Source organism: Chaetodon trifascialis, chromosome 17 (genome assembly GCF_039877785.1).
Source record: "Chaetodon trifascialis isolate fChaTrf1 chromosome 17, fChaTrf1.hap1, whole genome shotgun sequence".
Lineage (NCBI taxonomy): Eukaryota > Metazoa > Chordata > Actinopteri > Chaetodontiformes > Chaetodontidae > Chaetodon > Chaetodon trifascialis.
In genome coordinates this window covers 4,001,745-4,018,842 of record NC_092072.1, presented here as the reverse complement: position 1 = coordinate 4,018,842, position 17,098 = coordinate 4,001,745, and the positions used below count along the sequence as shown (strand labels likewise).

Below are 17,098 nucleotides of genomic sequence, written 5' to 3'. Positions count from 1 at the left end.
TGGCGGCTCCAAACAGACCCGCCATCACTGTGAGCACGGTGACCCTGAAACATTGAAAACCACACTACCAGCCAGACAGCCACGCAGCCCGTCTGAGTCACTCTGAAAGAGCAATAACCCAGCCAGACGCAGAGACGCAGCCCGAGACTGAGCGCAATGAGCAAGCACAGACTGCACAACTCCTGCCAGACACACACACACTGATGCATCTGCTGGAGAAGATGTTTGTTGTTGTTTGTTTCTTTTGAATTTTGCTGTCAGAGGTGGATTTCAGCGCACCTGTTCAGAGCGTAGCGTCCTTGAGAGTTTTAAAGCCGACGATTCAAACTACGACGACAAACTGCATCTAATATAATCTACAGTTACTATCTGCTCTCGGCTGAGTCATAGCCAGAGTCGCAGAGAGGAAGCAAACACGATGTGCGCTCAAAATAAGTTCACAACATTTTCATGTAGCACTAAAAAGAGTTAGGATACTTTTTAAATGACAGAAGGTGGGCTTTACAACACTTTGTTTTAGTTTTCCATATTTAAAGTATATGGGGAAATGAAATATAGCTACAGGCTACTTTCTCCAAAATGGAGACATATAATTTAGAAAAACTCCCCGAAAATTCTGAGTAATTAAAGCAGAGATCGTATCAGGAAGATGTTGCTTGCTAATGCTAATTTTGCAGAAATGTGTACAGCTGAATTTAAATCAAGTCTTTTCTTTCTTGTGCTTCTTCTTCTTCTTCTTCTTCTCTCTATTCCGTTTGCCATCTGTAGCTGCTGCCAGACTTTGACAAGCGACACAAAATGCACCGCTGAGCTCTGCGCTGTTCTATTCTGCTAAGTTATCAGTGCCAAAAAATGAAATATACAGAAAACTCAAAACATTCAGCACCATGAGAAGCTCTCTGATCTCGGTAAGACCAGGGACGAGGGAAAAATCAGCCAGGAAATAAAAAGTAAATAAATAACAAATAAATGTTTAAACTACTTACGGGTCATCTGTGTCGCTCTCTGTCTCGCTGTCAGCCCCGCCCCTGTCTGTAGGAGGATTGTCATTGGTCGGGGGAGGGCACGACGGCGATCCTCTCTCTGGATCCGGAGGGCCGGTCCGCCCGTCGCTGACCAGGGCCACACCGCATCGAGGCTCTGACCAACAAAGCCCAATTATGTGTAAAGCTTTCTCACAGTAAGGAACAGTGCCATATGTGTAGATGCAGAGCTGTCCTGCATGCAGCCGGTTGATGGACAGCTCTGTGCCGGCCAACTGACTGTGGAGGTGTGAGGAGTGCTGTCATTATCCACAGCAGTAGTAAGAAGAAAACTTCACACAGAGTTAAAGAGCTGAAGAATAGTTGTAGCGGTGGCAGATTTAGCATCGAAATTCACAGTAAGTTTTGAAACACGAGCTAAGATAAGCTAATGCTAATGCTTAAACTCTGTGAGTCAGCCGAGAAGCCCGTCTCCGGCTGATATTTCCATGTGACACATTTTAAAACAAGAACCTGTAAAAGGGCTTGAAACATGCACTTGATGGCTGCACATATAATGCTAACAGACTGAGGCTAAAGCTACGTGTTCCAGGCCTATCATCAGCATCCTCACCAGCTGTTGGTCCATGTAATGCACTCAAGGGAGCAGCATAGTTTGTCTATTTCAGTGCAGAGCTACTTTCACCCACAGCATGCTATTAAAAATAAAATGTAAAAATAATAAAATGTAGGCTAATCAAAATGCTACTCGCTCTAACATTCCTCCAGTTATTTGGAAGTTCACTACAGAAGAAAAGCGTGCTTGGACAAGGCGTACAGTGGTTAGCTGAGGCTGTGGTTTATTGTTCGTAATTTCACTTTTACAAGAGAGAAGGATTTAAGGATATGAGGAATAAGCCCTGAGTTTGACCAATGCTACAGTATCTAATGCAGGTCTGACAGGAGTTGATGGAGTGTGAAGTTCCCCAAAACAAAGAACAGGATGGAGCTGCTATGATTGTGATGCAGACGCGTTTTTACTCACAGACCACAACCTGAACGGGTATTTCCCTAATATAACCTGTATCACCACAAAACGATGTAGAAATCTCACAACATGCCCACTGCCTTACTACTGTAGTAAGCTAGTTAGCCAGACATGCTAACATTTGCCATTTACATTAGCACAGATAAAGACAAGGTTTAAATCCCTTTCTCACATTTGCTCGAGGATTTCTCTTCTTAGAGCCCGTAAAGTTGGTTTTGTCTTTTATGCTCATACATCCCAAGATATCAAAGTGTTTTTTTTAAAACTGAAGTGTTACAGTTTCCCAAAACATAAGTTGTTTTATTCAACAGTCTACACCTGAAATGATTTGCCAGTTTTCAGTCAGAAAATGAATGGTCAGTTTACTGGCTCTGGTCTCTGAGATGTGATGATTGCTGCTTCTCTTTGTCACATATATCAGCAAAACGAATATCTTTTGTGTGGTTGGACAAAATTTTAAGATGCGACCTTGAGAAATTTCGACCACTATTTGCTGACATTTCATAGACTGAACAACTAATGCAGCTCTCAAACAGAGGCCTCATCAAGCTCTGTGGAAAAGGGAATGCCTTTGGATTACTGACCGTCCCCACCAGTCAGAATTAGTCTCTGAATAAATTTTAGCCCTGCAGTCAATAAATAGTGTTATCAACAATGTTACTGGAACTATATTGGTGTGAACACCAACTGTGCTGATTTGCAATTCACTTGCAACTGTTTTAGGAAACACTGACTTGGCTGCTGGTATGCCTTACCAACATTTGTACTGGCTGTGTACTGGAGTGTTTTGGCAGTCAGTACTTGAGAAACACAGCTCTACATAGTATTTCCTGTTATGATTATTACATTATGGGAAATACTTTGAGTATATAGTTGTATATATATTTGGGTACAAGCAGTGAAATTAGCCATCTGTGTCCCTTTTCTAGGTGAACAAGTCATGATATCACGTCCAGAGAGAAGGAGTGGGGTCATTTGCTACCTTTGCTCTGATTGACAAGCTGTTGGCCATCAGCAGGCTGGGCAGCCGCTCCTGATTGGCTGGGCTCCAGGAAAGGGACGAGCGAATGCCAAGGGAACACTGGCACCGACCGAGGCTCCACGTTCGTCCAAACTGTGGGAACACGGAGGGAGAGGGAGAGAGAAAAAGTGAAATGTCATCATGTTTATCCATCTCAGTATCATGGACCGTGGACAGAAGGTAGTGCTCTGCCCTCTGGCAGCATGTGAAATCCTACGTGATAGTCAGCCAGCGATGAGCTAAAGCGCTACTAAAAACTACACTTTCATAGAAACTGCCAGAGACTGAAGACCATGAATGGAGTTGTGTATTCAGTCACCTACTCTGCCCCCCCATGCACAGTGACCATCCCTCAGGATAATGAGAGTTGAGGGGTCATGCGGTGTGTGATGTGATGAGGGAACCTGTTATTTTATCCACAGAGATTCCAGACTACAGACTACTCTGTCTAGACGGCCGCCACACTGCTGCCGAGCTCCAGATTCTGAACTCAGTGGTCTCTGCAGCGGGAACCATTTCAAGCCAAGAAGGACTACAGGTTTTACTTGTACACGGCGCTATTTCTACTTTTAAGACATGGGTCTAAATATAAATATAAGTATTTTCCTAATACAGATATGTATATATCACAACATGCATGCAAAACCTCATGTAAAGTAATTAAAATGATGATAAATTAAAAAACACTTTCAGGACTCTTCAAAGAGTTGTTGTCCAATGAAAAACATGTATCTATTTATGAGTTATTATCTTATCACAAAGTATACAGGGCCTTCATGTGAGGAGGGCCCATAAAGATGCTAAAACAAACAGCAGTGGGCTCGGGGAGGGGCCCATAGTGACAGCAGCACCACTTAAAATCCGTATCAGTTAAATGTACACTATAATTGTATTTACAACGCTTTCAGCGCCGTCGGACAGCTCTTTCCTCCGGCGCTACTTTTTCTCAACCATAGAACGTCCGCATTCCTGCGCCTAAGTGTAACTGTGCCTCGCGCTGTGTTACGCCACAGGGTCAGACTTTCAGCAGTTTATGGAAGAGGCAGCAAACAGAGGAAAATAAAAATGTGCGATTATGACAGCAATGACGAAATGCTGTCCACTGCGGAGACCTTTGTGAGGCAGAGCGCAGAGGATGGACGGGCTGGAGCAGACAGAGGGGAGTCTCCTCTGGAAACTGCATTTCTCGAGTCGTTTCGTGTATTTGTACATATTTAGCACTGAAGTACCTGATGGTTGAGTGCAGTAGTGCTCTTCAGCCAGTGTCTGTCACCGGTGTGTTGTTTATGGTTGGACAAAACGGAGAAAACATAGAGCCAAAGGAAAGAGCCGTCTGATGGCAAAGTAAAGTGGTTAAAATATTCAAAACTGACACTTAAACTGACATTGATTATTTTAGATGGGCCTTTTTTGGTGGCTAAAATATGCTGCTCTGATTACTGATAAGCACCTCATATAACCCCACTCCAAAAAACCCAAACTATCCCTTTAATGCATGTTCATCACGATACCACTGCAAGATCTACTACTGCTAATACTACCACCACTATCACTGTATTACTACCATCACTACTGCTACAAGTAGTGCAACAAATACAACCACAACTATAACTACTGATGCCATCACTGCTGCGTTTTAGATATTTCTATTTTGGGAATCAGAGGAATAGCTAATGGTGTTATCAGCAGCAGCTCTGTGTCTGTACATTTATAAAAGAAATATTTCAGCCTCAGCAGACTGAGGTTGAAAGAGTTTCATCTTCAGACTGCGGTATTCCACATATGGGTATAGCTTAGTGGAAATAAACCGGCTATGAACTCTACTGCAGCACTGCAATGTCCAGTTTCCGTTTCCATTAATAATTTTATAATAAAGTATTCAAATGGTCTATTTATATCTGAACCATTCTCTGGCCAGCGCTCATCTAAAATGGAGATCCAGATACTGCTGAGCAAGATGATGAAGAAAATGTAAATATGTCCTGGATGTACTGCTGGTTCAAGAGGTTCTCTTTTGAATACTGATTGTGTTGTCACATGACTGTTACGACTGCGCTCTGACCTTTGCACTTTTCACTTCTTACTGGCAGTTTATGCTTCTCTTTGCATAAACAACTTCGGCTGAGGAAATGAGGCTTATTCAAATGTTTGACGCCCCAGATGCTGTTTTCTTAAAGTGGGCAAGACCAGAAAAAGTATTGACGACACGTGGGCCAAAGCTGACCTGCCATAAGGATCAATTGGGCCTGCCAGATGTTTCCAGTGGAGGAGAAAAAAAATAAATCAAATTATTTCTAAAAATTATTCTGAAACTTCTGATTTAAATCGTGGTTCATGTTCATCATTCATTCCTCATGAGGTGAAGTTTAATAGGATCAATACTGTATGAATCCGAACAGTGAACACACACGTCAGTCAGAATGTCAGAATGACCCGCAGAAAGTGCAAAATCAACATTTGGATCTGTTTCCACTGCATTTTACAGCTCTGCTTCAACCAAATATCACTGTGAAACAGTTCAAATTAAGACAAAATCAGTGAAAATAAACCTGGAGCTGGTGACAAGAGTTTCAATATCATATCATCAATAAATCAAAAGTGACAATGAACAGATCACAGACGAGAAGTGTCTGTTTGAGCCAAAGCCTGATGTGCCTTATTCCTCTGTACCATAGAGCTCCATTGTTACCCAAAAACTCCTACAAACGCATCAGCGAGCCACACTGTTGGACTTGCAGTGAACAGGGGAACTTTTAATCCGACATACATCCTCCTCCTGTAACTACCCACAAGAACACCAAACGCGTATTAATCCACCACTGAAAATAGTTCTCAGTCAATACACTATTTACTCCTGTTTGAGTGACATTTGCTAAAAACGACAGTGGCCATCTGATTTTGGACTTTTCATGAGATCGGCTGTCAGTAAACTTTTAATGGACCTGCTGACACCCTGAAGTCATGAGGCGTGAATATTACAGGGGAGCACTGACGGCGGCGAGTTGTGAAAAACATGGTCTACTTGAGTGATGACGAGCGGGAGGCAGCAGTGATAAAGAAATACACCTGACGGGTTGAGCAGCTGTCTTCAAGGTGGGAAAATTAGGCAGCTCAACCGCAGACTTCCACCTGTCCTGCGGTGACACATTACTTCCACTGCAGGTGCAAAGCAATAATAAAGTTCCTCCGCTTGTGTAACAAGATGGGACCTCTCTTCTTCCCCTCCACCGAAGGCTGCAGATGCACTCCAAGTGAACAGTAATGAAACTTGCGATGCTAATGCAGCTGCACTTGAGCTGGGCTATATATAGGAGCGATCTCAGCCGTGGGGCCCCCACCACCTTCTGCCTGTGTTTGTTTCTGGGCCCGCTGTGGCTCCAGGTGCTTTTAAAAATGTATGGCGGAGGAAACGTTAGGCTACAGAGGCAGGTGGCTGTTAGCAGCAGTACGAGGGATGTGAGAGGGAGAGAGAAGTAAAAGCGCGCTCCGGTAATCAGCTCAGGCCTCAACGCTTTACTGCGCTAATTCTACCGGTGGAAACGGTGTATCCATGACAACACGCCACCAATACAATTACTCCTTTTTCTGCTGAGAGTGATGAAACACATTCACATCACGCCGGACCTGCCCTTGATGCCCTGTCTGAGGCTGTTGATTGTCTGGAACACTGAGAGGAGTGTGTGTGTGTGGTGTGTGTGTGTGTGTGTGTGTGTGTGTGTGTGTGTGTGTGTGTGTGTGTGTGTGTGTGTGTGTGTGTGCGCGCGTGTGTATGCATGTGTGTGTAGGGTGGAGGAGGAGGTGTGAACGTCCTCGTTGCTCTCTGCACTCTTGCTCTCAGTCTTACATGTCTAGACATGTCAATATCCTTTCAAGTTTCTGTGAAACACCCCTTATCTCTCTCTCACACACGTGTAAATACGAACAGGGCGACACCCCCCCGCACACGCACACGCACACTCAATAACTGTGACACTACACACACTGAGTCACACAACGAGCAGCAGGTCTGGGAGGCTGCATGAACGACTGATACGTCAAATCTTTTCCCCTTATCTTCACGCCTAAGCTTTCACTCTCAAGTCATCTGCACCACTTCAACCAAAAATTATAATTTAATAAGGAAATGTTTATGAACCAAGAACTCAAAAATCCTCATGATATCAAAGCTACTATCAGCGGCTCCAAACTAACCGCCTGTAGCTGCAGCCACGCCGTGTTTCCTGAATGTGCATCACTTGTATAAACGATATTTCTTCTGAACTGAAACAGAACAACATATAAATTGCCAATATCTCTCTGCACTAAGGCAAATTCCTGTACACTTATTAGACTTTCAGTTTTCAGATTTAGAAAGCGTTGTGTTAAAATGACACAAAATGAGAAATCGTGCACTTCAGATAGAAACTATCCTTCTATATTCAAAGTACCATTTGTGAGTTTTGGCTGTAATATCGCAGCGTTGGCATGGAAACAAGCACACAGTATATGATTAACCCAAACACTTCTACTGTATTTCTCACTGGCCAGTTTTCTTATATGCAACAGTGTGCACACAAAGCTGACAAAACATTTTCACAAGTGACTTCTGGCAAAATACGTACTTTGAAAGAGACAATAAGAAAGAGGAAAAGAAGGTTCGGATGAGGAAAACGTCACCTCCTTTCCCTCAAACAACACTGAGCTCTTTCTGACATTTACAGTCCACCTTAAACTTCAGGGAGTTAGCTGGTGGTTTGATTCATGAAGGTAATGATGACCATATGGAAAATAAACAGAAAATATCTTACTCCCTAAAACAAAATCTATATGCAGCAGCTGAAATGGACGGAAGAGGGGTCAAAAATGATTGTCAGAAAATAGCGTCCACTGTGGCTGATTTCATGGGAGCCACTGAAGCAACTGTTTGCAGAGTATGCAGCCCAAAGCAGCAGAATCCCTTCTCATGTTCTTATTATGGTGCATCATAATATATATCAAAAAAAGTGAAAACTGAGTATCTTCCATATGCTCGCCTACTAAATATCAATTAAAACCTCAATGAAAACACTCCTATAAAAGGTCAAAATGCCCACAAAAGGCAAATCAAGGGGGCAAACACATGCTGTGAGCATGGTTGCTTTCTCACACTGCAAGCAAACAATAGTAACGTGTATGTGAGTCATAGCCATCGCACTCTGATGACACTCCTGTAACCCTAGAGAGATAATGAAAGCGAGACGTACTAGGCTAGGGTACATAAGCTTCTGCCTGCACATCTCTTGCTTCCTACTTTACATTATGGCAGTGTGGCTCAGCAGAATTTGTATCCGACGCGAACAAAGCCACAGTGCCATGATGATTTCTCACATCCTTCCTTACCAGTCCCTGGGCGGCCCATGATGATTTGCTTGCGTGGAGCAGGGTGGGGCGACTCAGCTGGCAGTATGAGCGGCAGCAGGGCAGTTGGCGTGGGGTGACAGGCGACCGGCTGTGGCAGCGCCCCTCCAGAGGCATCCTGGTGTCCCTCAGGTTTCCTCTCCCTCTCCCTGCCTCCAGAACCGGAGGAGGACAGGACTGAGCCCGATGAAGTGGGCATCAACCCCGGGATGGAGGGGCTGGACAGGGCAGTGTGGCCCACTGTGGATGGAGTCAGCGACTGGGAGGAGACATCAAAATGATTTTAAGGTACTGACAAAAGAGCTTACAGTTCGCCCATGTTACAATATCAAACCAACACTGTGAATCAGTGTAGACAGACACTTCCACAAGATCAGCCTGTATCAACAAAAAAGTAGTCTTTAAACTGAAAATATGTAATACTATTCAGCAGATTCAAGGGACACTTTTCAGGGCCCAGGGCTCATGAAAGCCACCCACTTAACACATACTGCACTCGGGTTGGGTGATATTAAATAAAATGAGCTAATAAAGATATTACTTCGCTGTACCACTGCTATGCAGGGGCAACTGATATAATATTGCTATCAAAAGATAAAACTCCATATATTGTGAGGTTTCATCTCCATTCTTATATTGTACAGAATCATATAGCACAAGAACAACACTTTCTTACCGAGCTGGAGGTGACGAGGACAAGTGTTGATGTGGGGTTGCGCAGGAGAACCGCACCATTGGTGGTGGCCCCGTTGATGGGGACGGGGACCTGCAGGCCTGGGGGAGCTGTGTGTTGGGGCTGGCTGTGCTCTCTGGACCTGCTTCTCTCTCTCCTTCCTAATGGGCCATCAGAGAACTTGGCCAAGGGAACATCCGGGTTGCGTACGATGACTGGAGAATCGCGGAGGGGGACGATGCGGCGCGGGGAGGGTTCCTGGGGCAGTGGGGAGGGAGGAGTGGGAGAGACCAGCATGGGTGGAGGCGTGGAGGCAGCGGAGGACGGTGGCCTGCTGGTGGCACTACGGGGTCGGGGGAAGGAAAGTGAGGAAGGGGTTGTGGGCTGACTCTGTGGCGAGAGGACTCTAAAGGCAGCAGGGTTGTGGCCCAGGATTGGGTCTCCCATCAACCCTCCCCCCATGCCCACCAGCTGCTGTTGCTCAGGTTTGGTCTGGCAGTCGTGGACTGCTGGCAGTGGAGGAGGTGGGTGGGTGTCGAGCTTCCTCTTGCTGGGGCTCATGGGGACTGTGAAAGTGAGGTTGGTCTGAAAAGTGGGCACGATCCCTGACAGGTGGCGCTCTCGCTCAGCACCCGGCGTGCCCATCTTAGTGCCGCTAAGCTGGCGATGGCGGCGTGGAGTAAGTGAGGCGGGAGCAGTAATGGGGCTGAAATTGGCAGGCCGAAAGCCGAAGAGCGGAGAGGGTGAGGGTGATGGGGTAGGGGAGAAGGGCGACTGGTTGGAGATGGGTGAGAATGAGGGCGTGCCTGAGCGGGAGCCCCCCAGGGAGACCAGCATTGTCGCTGCCTCACACTCGTCAAAGTCGAAACGCGAGAGGTCCTGGGGGAGCAGAGAGGGCAGGACCAAGCGGGGGCGGGAGTCTCCGCCACGGCTGCTGGCCTCGCTGCTTTCCCGTGATGTCTCGTCCCAGTCAAAGTCTGAGCTGGCTCTCCCACCGCTCAGTCGGAGGTCAGACGGCGTCAGGGTCCCTGTGCTGCTGGCTCCACCTCGTTCCCGGCTGCCTCCACTAGCTTCCATCTCCTTGGTCCTCATTGAGAGGTGTCTGGAGCAGTATCCTCGGCGCTGGGACTCTTTAGAGCAGCCCTCTCTGGAGCACAGCCTCCTCCACTGCTTCCCGTTGAACTTCTTCCGGATGCCTGTCGGCGTGCACACCACATCTCCCTTCTTGTACTTTTGCTGGGCAGCTGTCAGCGGGGTGCGGGAACGTGAGGATGAGGAGGAAGTAGAACCTGATCCGGATCCACCGCCACCACCTCCTCCTGCACTGGAAGTACCTCCTCCTGAGGCCTTGTCTATTCTGGAAGAGGATGCGGTGGAAGAGGAGATGGGAGGGAGTGGGGGGAGCTGGGGGGTGGTAATGACAGCACCGGCAGCTGCTGCTGCTGGGTCAAGGCCTAAAAGGACAGGTGAAGGAGGCGGGTGGGGGTTCAATGCCAGGTGTGCAGGGGGGATCCCGATGCCCCGCACCACAGACAGGTGGGGGTTGAGGTAGCCAGGCGGGGGCTTTGAGACGATGTGGCGGTGTTGGGGAACTGCCATTGGTTTGGCCCCAGGTATGATTGCCCCCATCGGAACCATGTTAAAGTGGGACACCTCCATGTCTTCTTCAGGGGTGAGTGGCATGTACGCGTGAAGCTGCTGCTGTTGATGCTGCTGCTTTGTACTGTTCTCCCTTTCTCGCTCTCTTTCCCTCTCTCTATCCTGTTTTCTCTGGAGGTCCCTCTCCCTCTCCAAGTCTTTCTCAATTTCCCACTCTCGGCCAGGAGCGAGGGTGAGGACCGATGCTGGGGTTACTGGGGAGGTGATGTTGTGGCCCGACGTGGAGGAGACAGGGACCATGCCTGGGTAGGGAATTCCTCTCCCCAACACTGACCCCACGCCAGGTGTCATCCCCCGGCTCAAACGACAGACCTCCTGCTCCACGTCGATCTCCTCCCTGTCCTCCCGCTCCCTTTCTTTATCTCTGATCCCCTCTTCTGCATCTCGTCCTCCTCCAGATGGAAGATCCAGGTCCCAAGGTGGCACCAGAAGCCGGAGTGTTTGTCGGGAGACCCACACTGCCTGGGTAGCACCCCCTGTCCCTCTGCCGTCCTCTTCCTCATCCACAGAGTGAGATTTTTCCTCAGACAGCAGGACACGGTAGCGATTGGCCACTGCCGGGTGTGTGTCCACCTGGGTCACTACACCTTCTCGGTACCACTGCCACTGGCCCTCGTTGCCCTCCTCATTGCCAAATGGGACGCAGACACGGGTGCCAATAGGTATTGGATGGACACCAGGCGGTGGGGCATCTAGTATAATGTCCACCACCCCCGGGGGGCTGTCATGTCGATACGGGTAACGCCACAGCATCTTCTCCCCATTCAGTTGCACCTCTAGGCTTCCAAATTCGCCACTGACCTTACGGACCACCCCAGCCCGGAACACCAAGTCTGAATTGCCCCCTTCATCCCTCCTTTCGCCTCCTCCCTCCTCATCACTTCTCCTCCTGAGCTGGCGGGCGAGAACACGCTGATTCTTCAGCCCTTTGGCCAGGGCATCCGACAGCGCATCAGGGAGACTGGGTGGTGCATGTGTAGACATCTGTGCGAGGGTGTGCGTGTCGCTGACTACCTCCAGGTCAGCTGAGTGTTCGCTGGCGGTGTCTGTTGAGGAGCAGCGCGGCAGCGGGCTGGGCGACACTCCCTCCGCATCTCTAACCACTTCACCTCTTCCAGGCCTTTCCCTCTCCCCTCCCAGAGATAGGATAGGGGGTCCTGGGGAGCTATCCTGAGTTCCCTCCCTGCTGGTGGCCCTGCTGTGGAAGTCGTCCATCAGGCTCCTACTCTGACTGTTGCCATCAGGGTGCGAGACACCAATGTCACTTCCAGAACCCGTTGACCCGTGATTGATAACCCCACCGCTGAGAGGAAGAGGAGAGGGTGTGCTGGAGGAAGGGTTGCTGTGGTTACCAGTAGTAGACGAGCAGTGTTCAGAGGTGTACTTCTTCTTGGGAACGCGGGCCTTGAAGGTGGCTGTTTTTCGGCTGGAGGCGGGGTTTGGGCTGTTGTTGGCGCTTGGCGTACTACTGTTACTACAACTGCTACCACCACTGTCGCTGTGGCTGCTGCCACTCACAGCCGGCCTCCCTGATCTGTCATCCGAGGACGTCAACAATTTCCCAGAATCTGTCACCAGCGACACTGTCGTCTCTGACAGCCCATCTCTGTGAAGCCCCTCCCCCTCCGAAGCGTCCCGTGCTCTGACTGGGTCCGCCTGGGAGGAATCTGAGTGTGAATTAGAAGAAAAAGAGGAGGAGGGTGTTCGGTTTTGTGGGGATCTGCTTCTGTCTCTGTTCTCATCTGAGTCTCTCTTCTCCCCTCCTTCTGGGGCATCCCCCGCTCCGCGGCGCTTCCCCCCTTTGGCCCGGGTGGAGGGGGGAGAGCGCCGGCCCTGCTTTTTTATCGGCTTCATCTTTTCATCAAGCTTGCCTTTTCTCCAAACAAATCTTTTTATTTATTTATCCCAGAGATTCTCTTTGGCGTTCCTCTCTTGCTCTGCCTTGTTTTTTTCTTCTTCCCCCTCTTTTTTATTCTCTCTATTTTCCTCCTCTGCCAGGGCCTCTCTCTCTCATCCTGTCTTGTCTTGGTTGCGCGACTTCAGCACTTGCCCACCTTATTCCAGAGACTCTGAAAGAAAGGGAACAGGGACTGTGGGTTACTCATGTAGCAAACACATTCAGACATGCACAAATCCCATTCACTACACCAGATAGCTTCTAACTGCGTGGCTTTGAGAGCAAAAGTGACAAAACGAATCAAAATCAAAGATATATGAAAACACTGACGTGACATCAAAGTAATTCAAAATAAAAGCACAGCAAAGTGGGACTTGTGATCACAGGTCATCATAAAAAACAGTAATAAACAGTTAAACATTAATTTTAAGAAATGTATTCGCTGTTAAATGATGCACCGTCGTAGGAGAGTAGTAATGAACATGACTCATCTACAAATTCATTACACATTAATTCATTACATAACAGGTTCTACTCACATTACACAAGGCCTGCATCCATACCTGGTACATACTGAAAACAGGAGGCCATATTGTACGGTAAACACAATTTCGACTTACAACACAGTATGGAAATAATGAGAAGCACTTTGCAATTTGCCCAGACAAGCCCTTCTGCATGCACTCCTCTCACACACACTCTCACACACACACTACTTCTTGGCCGGGCCAGTAGAGGCGGGGGAATTCCTTCTTCGCTCGCATACTGAAACCCTCCCTTTCTCTCTCTCTCGCTCCCTCTCTCTCTCTGTGGCGACCTTTATCTATGTATTTCAAAGCAGAGTCAATCCGCCCCTACAAACTCCATTTCCTGTGGAAGACCATTACCTAACTTCCCGTTACTTTATTCCTCCCTCTCTCTCTCTCTTTGCCACTATTACACTTTCTTTCTTATCCCCTGAATGCATTCTCTCCTCTCTCTCTAATATTGATTTCTACCGCTCATCGCTCTCTTTCTTCCCTCTCCTTCCACTTAGTCTCTATCCTCATTTTGTGCTGCAGTCATCCAGAAAAGCAGAGTTGTTCCACATAATTGTTATTCCACACCAGAGTCATTCAGTATCTCTCTTAGCCTTGCCACAGTCATTCAGAATACCTCCTATCCCGGACTGGACTCATTCACAGTTCTGCCTCCGTTTAGAAAGTAAAACAGATTGATTTCGCTGACTTGTTGAACGGGAGGCTGTTTGTCATTTAACTGGTTTGTTTTCTGTGTGGCTGATCCACACGGGACATGCCTCAGGTCCTAGCTGCTGTCTGCCCTGCCTCATTTCTTCCAATACGAGTCGCCACACAGCTACGAGTGGCAGCGAGATGTTAACAAGTGCATAAGAGGCAGAATCAAAACAGCCCCTATATGCTCTGTCATCTGTGATATCCACCGTCAAAACCTTCCAGATTGATGTCTATCATCAACCACTAGCCATGCCTACTTGTCAGTGACTGTTGGACTGTCTGCTAACTTACATGTCTGCCTGTCTGTCCATGTTTCTACATCCATCCTCCCACCAGTCTCTTTCTCTCTGTCTGCCTGTCTCTTTTCCCTTTTGCTGCCTTCCTGTTTGTCTGTGAAGGCTCGCATTCATTCAGGTCCTTTTAATATCTGCCACATCATATCGGCTAGAGAGAAATCCATTTTCAGAGATGAGTGCCGCCTGTCTCAAGGCCACACACACAGCAAACATCTATGTGATGATAGTTGATAGTGCACACAGAGAGCTAGAGAGCTCCCAGCCATCAGTGTGCTCTATGTAAATCCCTATTTAGGACAGACAACCATAGAGCAGCCACCATAAAATTATTTGGCAGCCAGCCTTACTTGGTCACGATAGAGGTATGCTACGTGTGTTTACTCAGTAGTGCACTGTGTACAACAGCTGGTGTCAGAGTCATGGGCCTAATGATAACAGCTTAAAGACAAACTGATGCAACTCACACTCCCCGCTGTGAAATATGGGGCAAAGAAGCCCATATGGGGACTATAGTAGGTCTGTGTCACAGGTACACATCGAGCGCAAGGTAACAAGTTCAACCATGTTTTATGTGCATTACACTCTTTATCCTGTTTATTTTTTCAACGTAACTACATAGTAAACACGACTACGGCTGTACTAATTTGTACTTTTTTGATATCACATGTTTAAAATGATACAATTACTGTTAATTACATATTTGATCGTATCGAAAGTACTAAAGCTAAAAGACAAAACAGATCTAGAATCTGATTTTCACCCCAAGGCTGCACAGATGAAACAACGGGGATGAAAATCAGCTGGTCCTCAACCATTACTATTAACATTATTACAAATGTGTTATTATACGTTCAATGACTTTTTCTGTACCAGAACTATGTGCAGGTTGTTAATTTAAAAAAGCTGTTAAATTAAAAAAAATGCTATTTTGTGTACCTTTCTCTTTAACCTTTTGTCGTGGTATCAAAGGAGGTATCAAGCCTTGTTTTCCACACGAGTATTATAATAAAGTTTAAAATTCTGGCACAGTGACAACATTAAGCATGAACACAGGCCTGAGCTGACAAAAGCCACGTGAAGCGACAAATACATAAAACGCTGCTTTTCTAAACACATTATTTAGTTTGTCCAGGTTTCGGTCATGGGTTCAACACTTTTCTTAAACACGACTAACTAAAAACAGCTAATGCAAATGTATTATTATATCAAGTATAAGTGATTTAATTTCATGTTTATGCATTAAATATATGGGCCTAATGCATATAAACTCTATATGCCCTCATAATAATCCACTGTCACTTGGTTATACAGTGTCTAGGTGCTGCTAAATCCTGTTTAACTGTATATTTGAGGCACAAACCAAACTGCATGATATTAAAAAGTTTTGTCATTAGCTGAGCACCTCTTCAAAAGTCTATAACAGGATTACTACAGTGGTTTATAATCGACAGGCCAGGGTGTATAAATATATTGACATAATCATAATCCAGAGTAGATAACAGCTGTTAACTTTATCGAGACGAGGCCCAGAGCACAAAATGCAAACTACGGGAGGTGATGTCGTCACCTCTGGTTTAGCTGGATAGTACCGTGTATGTGTCAAGCCCTCGTAGTACCGCGATTACTACCAGTTTTACTCCACAACACAGCAGGCCGTGGCGTGCAGCGACCAGGCCTCAACTACACACAAGGCCGCTTGGAAATCCTCCACTCACTGTCACCGGGAAATAACCGGTTTAACGGGCATATTGACCACTAATACCACGTAATACGGCCCATATTCCCCGCGCTGCATGACACTGTGAAATGTCCCAAACAGATGAACGCGTTAACTTTGTGAATCCACTCCTCAGTCAAACACAACACAGCGACAAAACAGCCCACAAAGTCGGCTGTTCGGCCCATCCGAGAGTGACAGCCGGACGAAAATACAGCTAAAGCTGCCCGGATAACTTTGTACTGACCCTCGTCGTCATTTGCACGAGTGCAGCCGTGATAGAAGACGGAGAAAGTGTCAGTATGTGGCCACAAACTAGTCCAAGGAGAAGGCCCTCGAGCCCCTAAAAACACATGAATTCAAACAGCCACGTTGATTCATGAAAAAGAGGAAGAAAATATGTCAGTGTACGAGAGAGGAGGGGGAATGACAAGCGAGGACTTTTCGAGGTCTGACACAACGCACGAAAAATAACAGTTGATCTCGGAAGTCCAACGGCAGTTATGGCGTTGAATTTATTTCTAGTGGAAAAGTTTCGAGCTCACTGTGTCTAACCGCACCGCTCCCTTTTTTTTCACACAAGACACCCAATCCGCCCTCCACTCGTCTCCGTGGGCCACCCAGATATCGGAAAATATGCTGATCAGCTCAACTGCTAATACTGTTTATGGCCACAGTAAACATGAACAACGTTAGCAGCTCGGCAAAAGCACAACAAGCCCCACTGCAGTGCTGCAGGAGAAAGATTTGTGGGCAGCTTATACTCACCAGAGCTAATATAGTACCCCAGTGTGATCCTCTGTTGAGTCCGCCGGGTAAAATAGGGCAGGGTGGCCAGTCGTCCGCAGCTGCCAATTAGCGGCCGTTCATGTTTCTCCGGCAAAGCAACTTAAAAGGAGGAAAAACTACTGCCCTGTACATTCTACACTACAGTCGCAAAATGGTGAATGAAGCCCCAAAGCCTTGACAACCAGCCCGTGCGGCCAATCGCGGAGCACGAACGCGTACAGTAGCCAGTAGGATCCCGCGAAAGGGGAGCGAGGGCGGAGCCGCACGTCAAAGTAAATTTGATCGACGGCGCGCCACGGCCAATCACAGTGTGGGAAAACACAGAACAGCTGTTGGGAGAGCGAGGCTGCGGCGGCCAATGGGGCTCCTCTGTGGGCATGTCTGCGACTTACACAGGCACGCAGGACAGGAATGAAATCTTTCTT

General features: G+C 47.2%; 1 protein-coding gene across 2 annotated transcripts in view; it reads right to left on the bottom strand.

The window, feature by feature from the left end:
• Nucleotides 1-16,817, bottom strand: part of cica (capicua transcriptional repressor a) — a 32,391-nt gene extending 15,574 nt beyond the window's left edge. Inside the window, exons 1-5 of one of the 2 annotated variants that reach the window (XM_070985047.1) lie at nt 16,653-16,817; nt 9,084-12,808; nt 8,390-8,666; nt 2,993-3,124; nt 987-1,140 (exon numbers count right to left, since the gene is read on the bottom strand). In XM_070985047.1, coding sequence (XP_070841148.1) covers nt 987-1,140; nt 2,993-3,124; nt 8,390-8,666; nt 9,084-12,593 — 4,073 coding nt within the window. In that variant the 5' untranslated portion in view covers nt 12,594-12,808; nt 16,653-16,817. Of the gene's footprint in view, nt 1-986; nt 1,141-2,992; nt 3,125-8,389; nt 8,667-9,083; nt 12,809-13,175; nt 14,435-16,652 lie in introns of those variants that run through there. The other variant, XM_070985046.1, reaches the window with a different exon arrangement.
• Between the last annotated feature and the right edge of the window lie 281 nt (nt 16,818-17,098).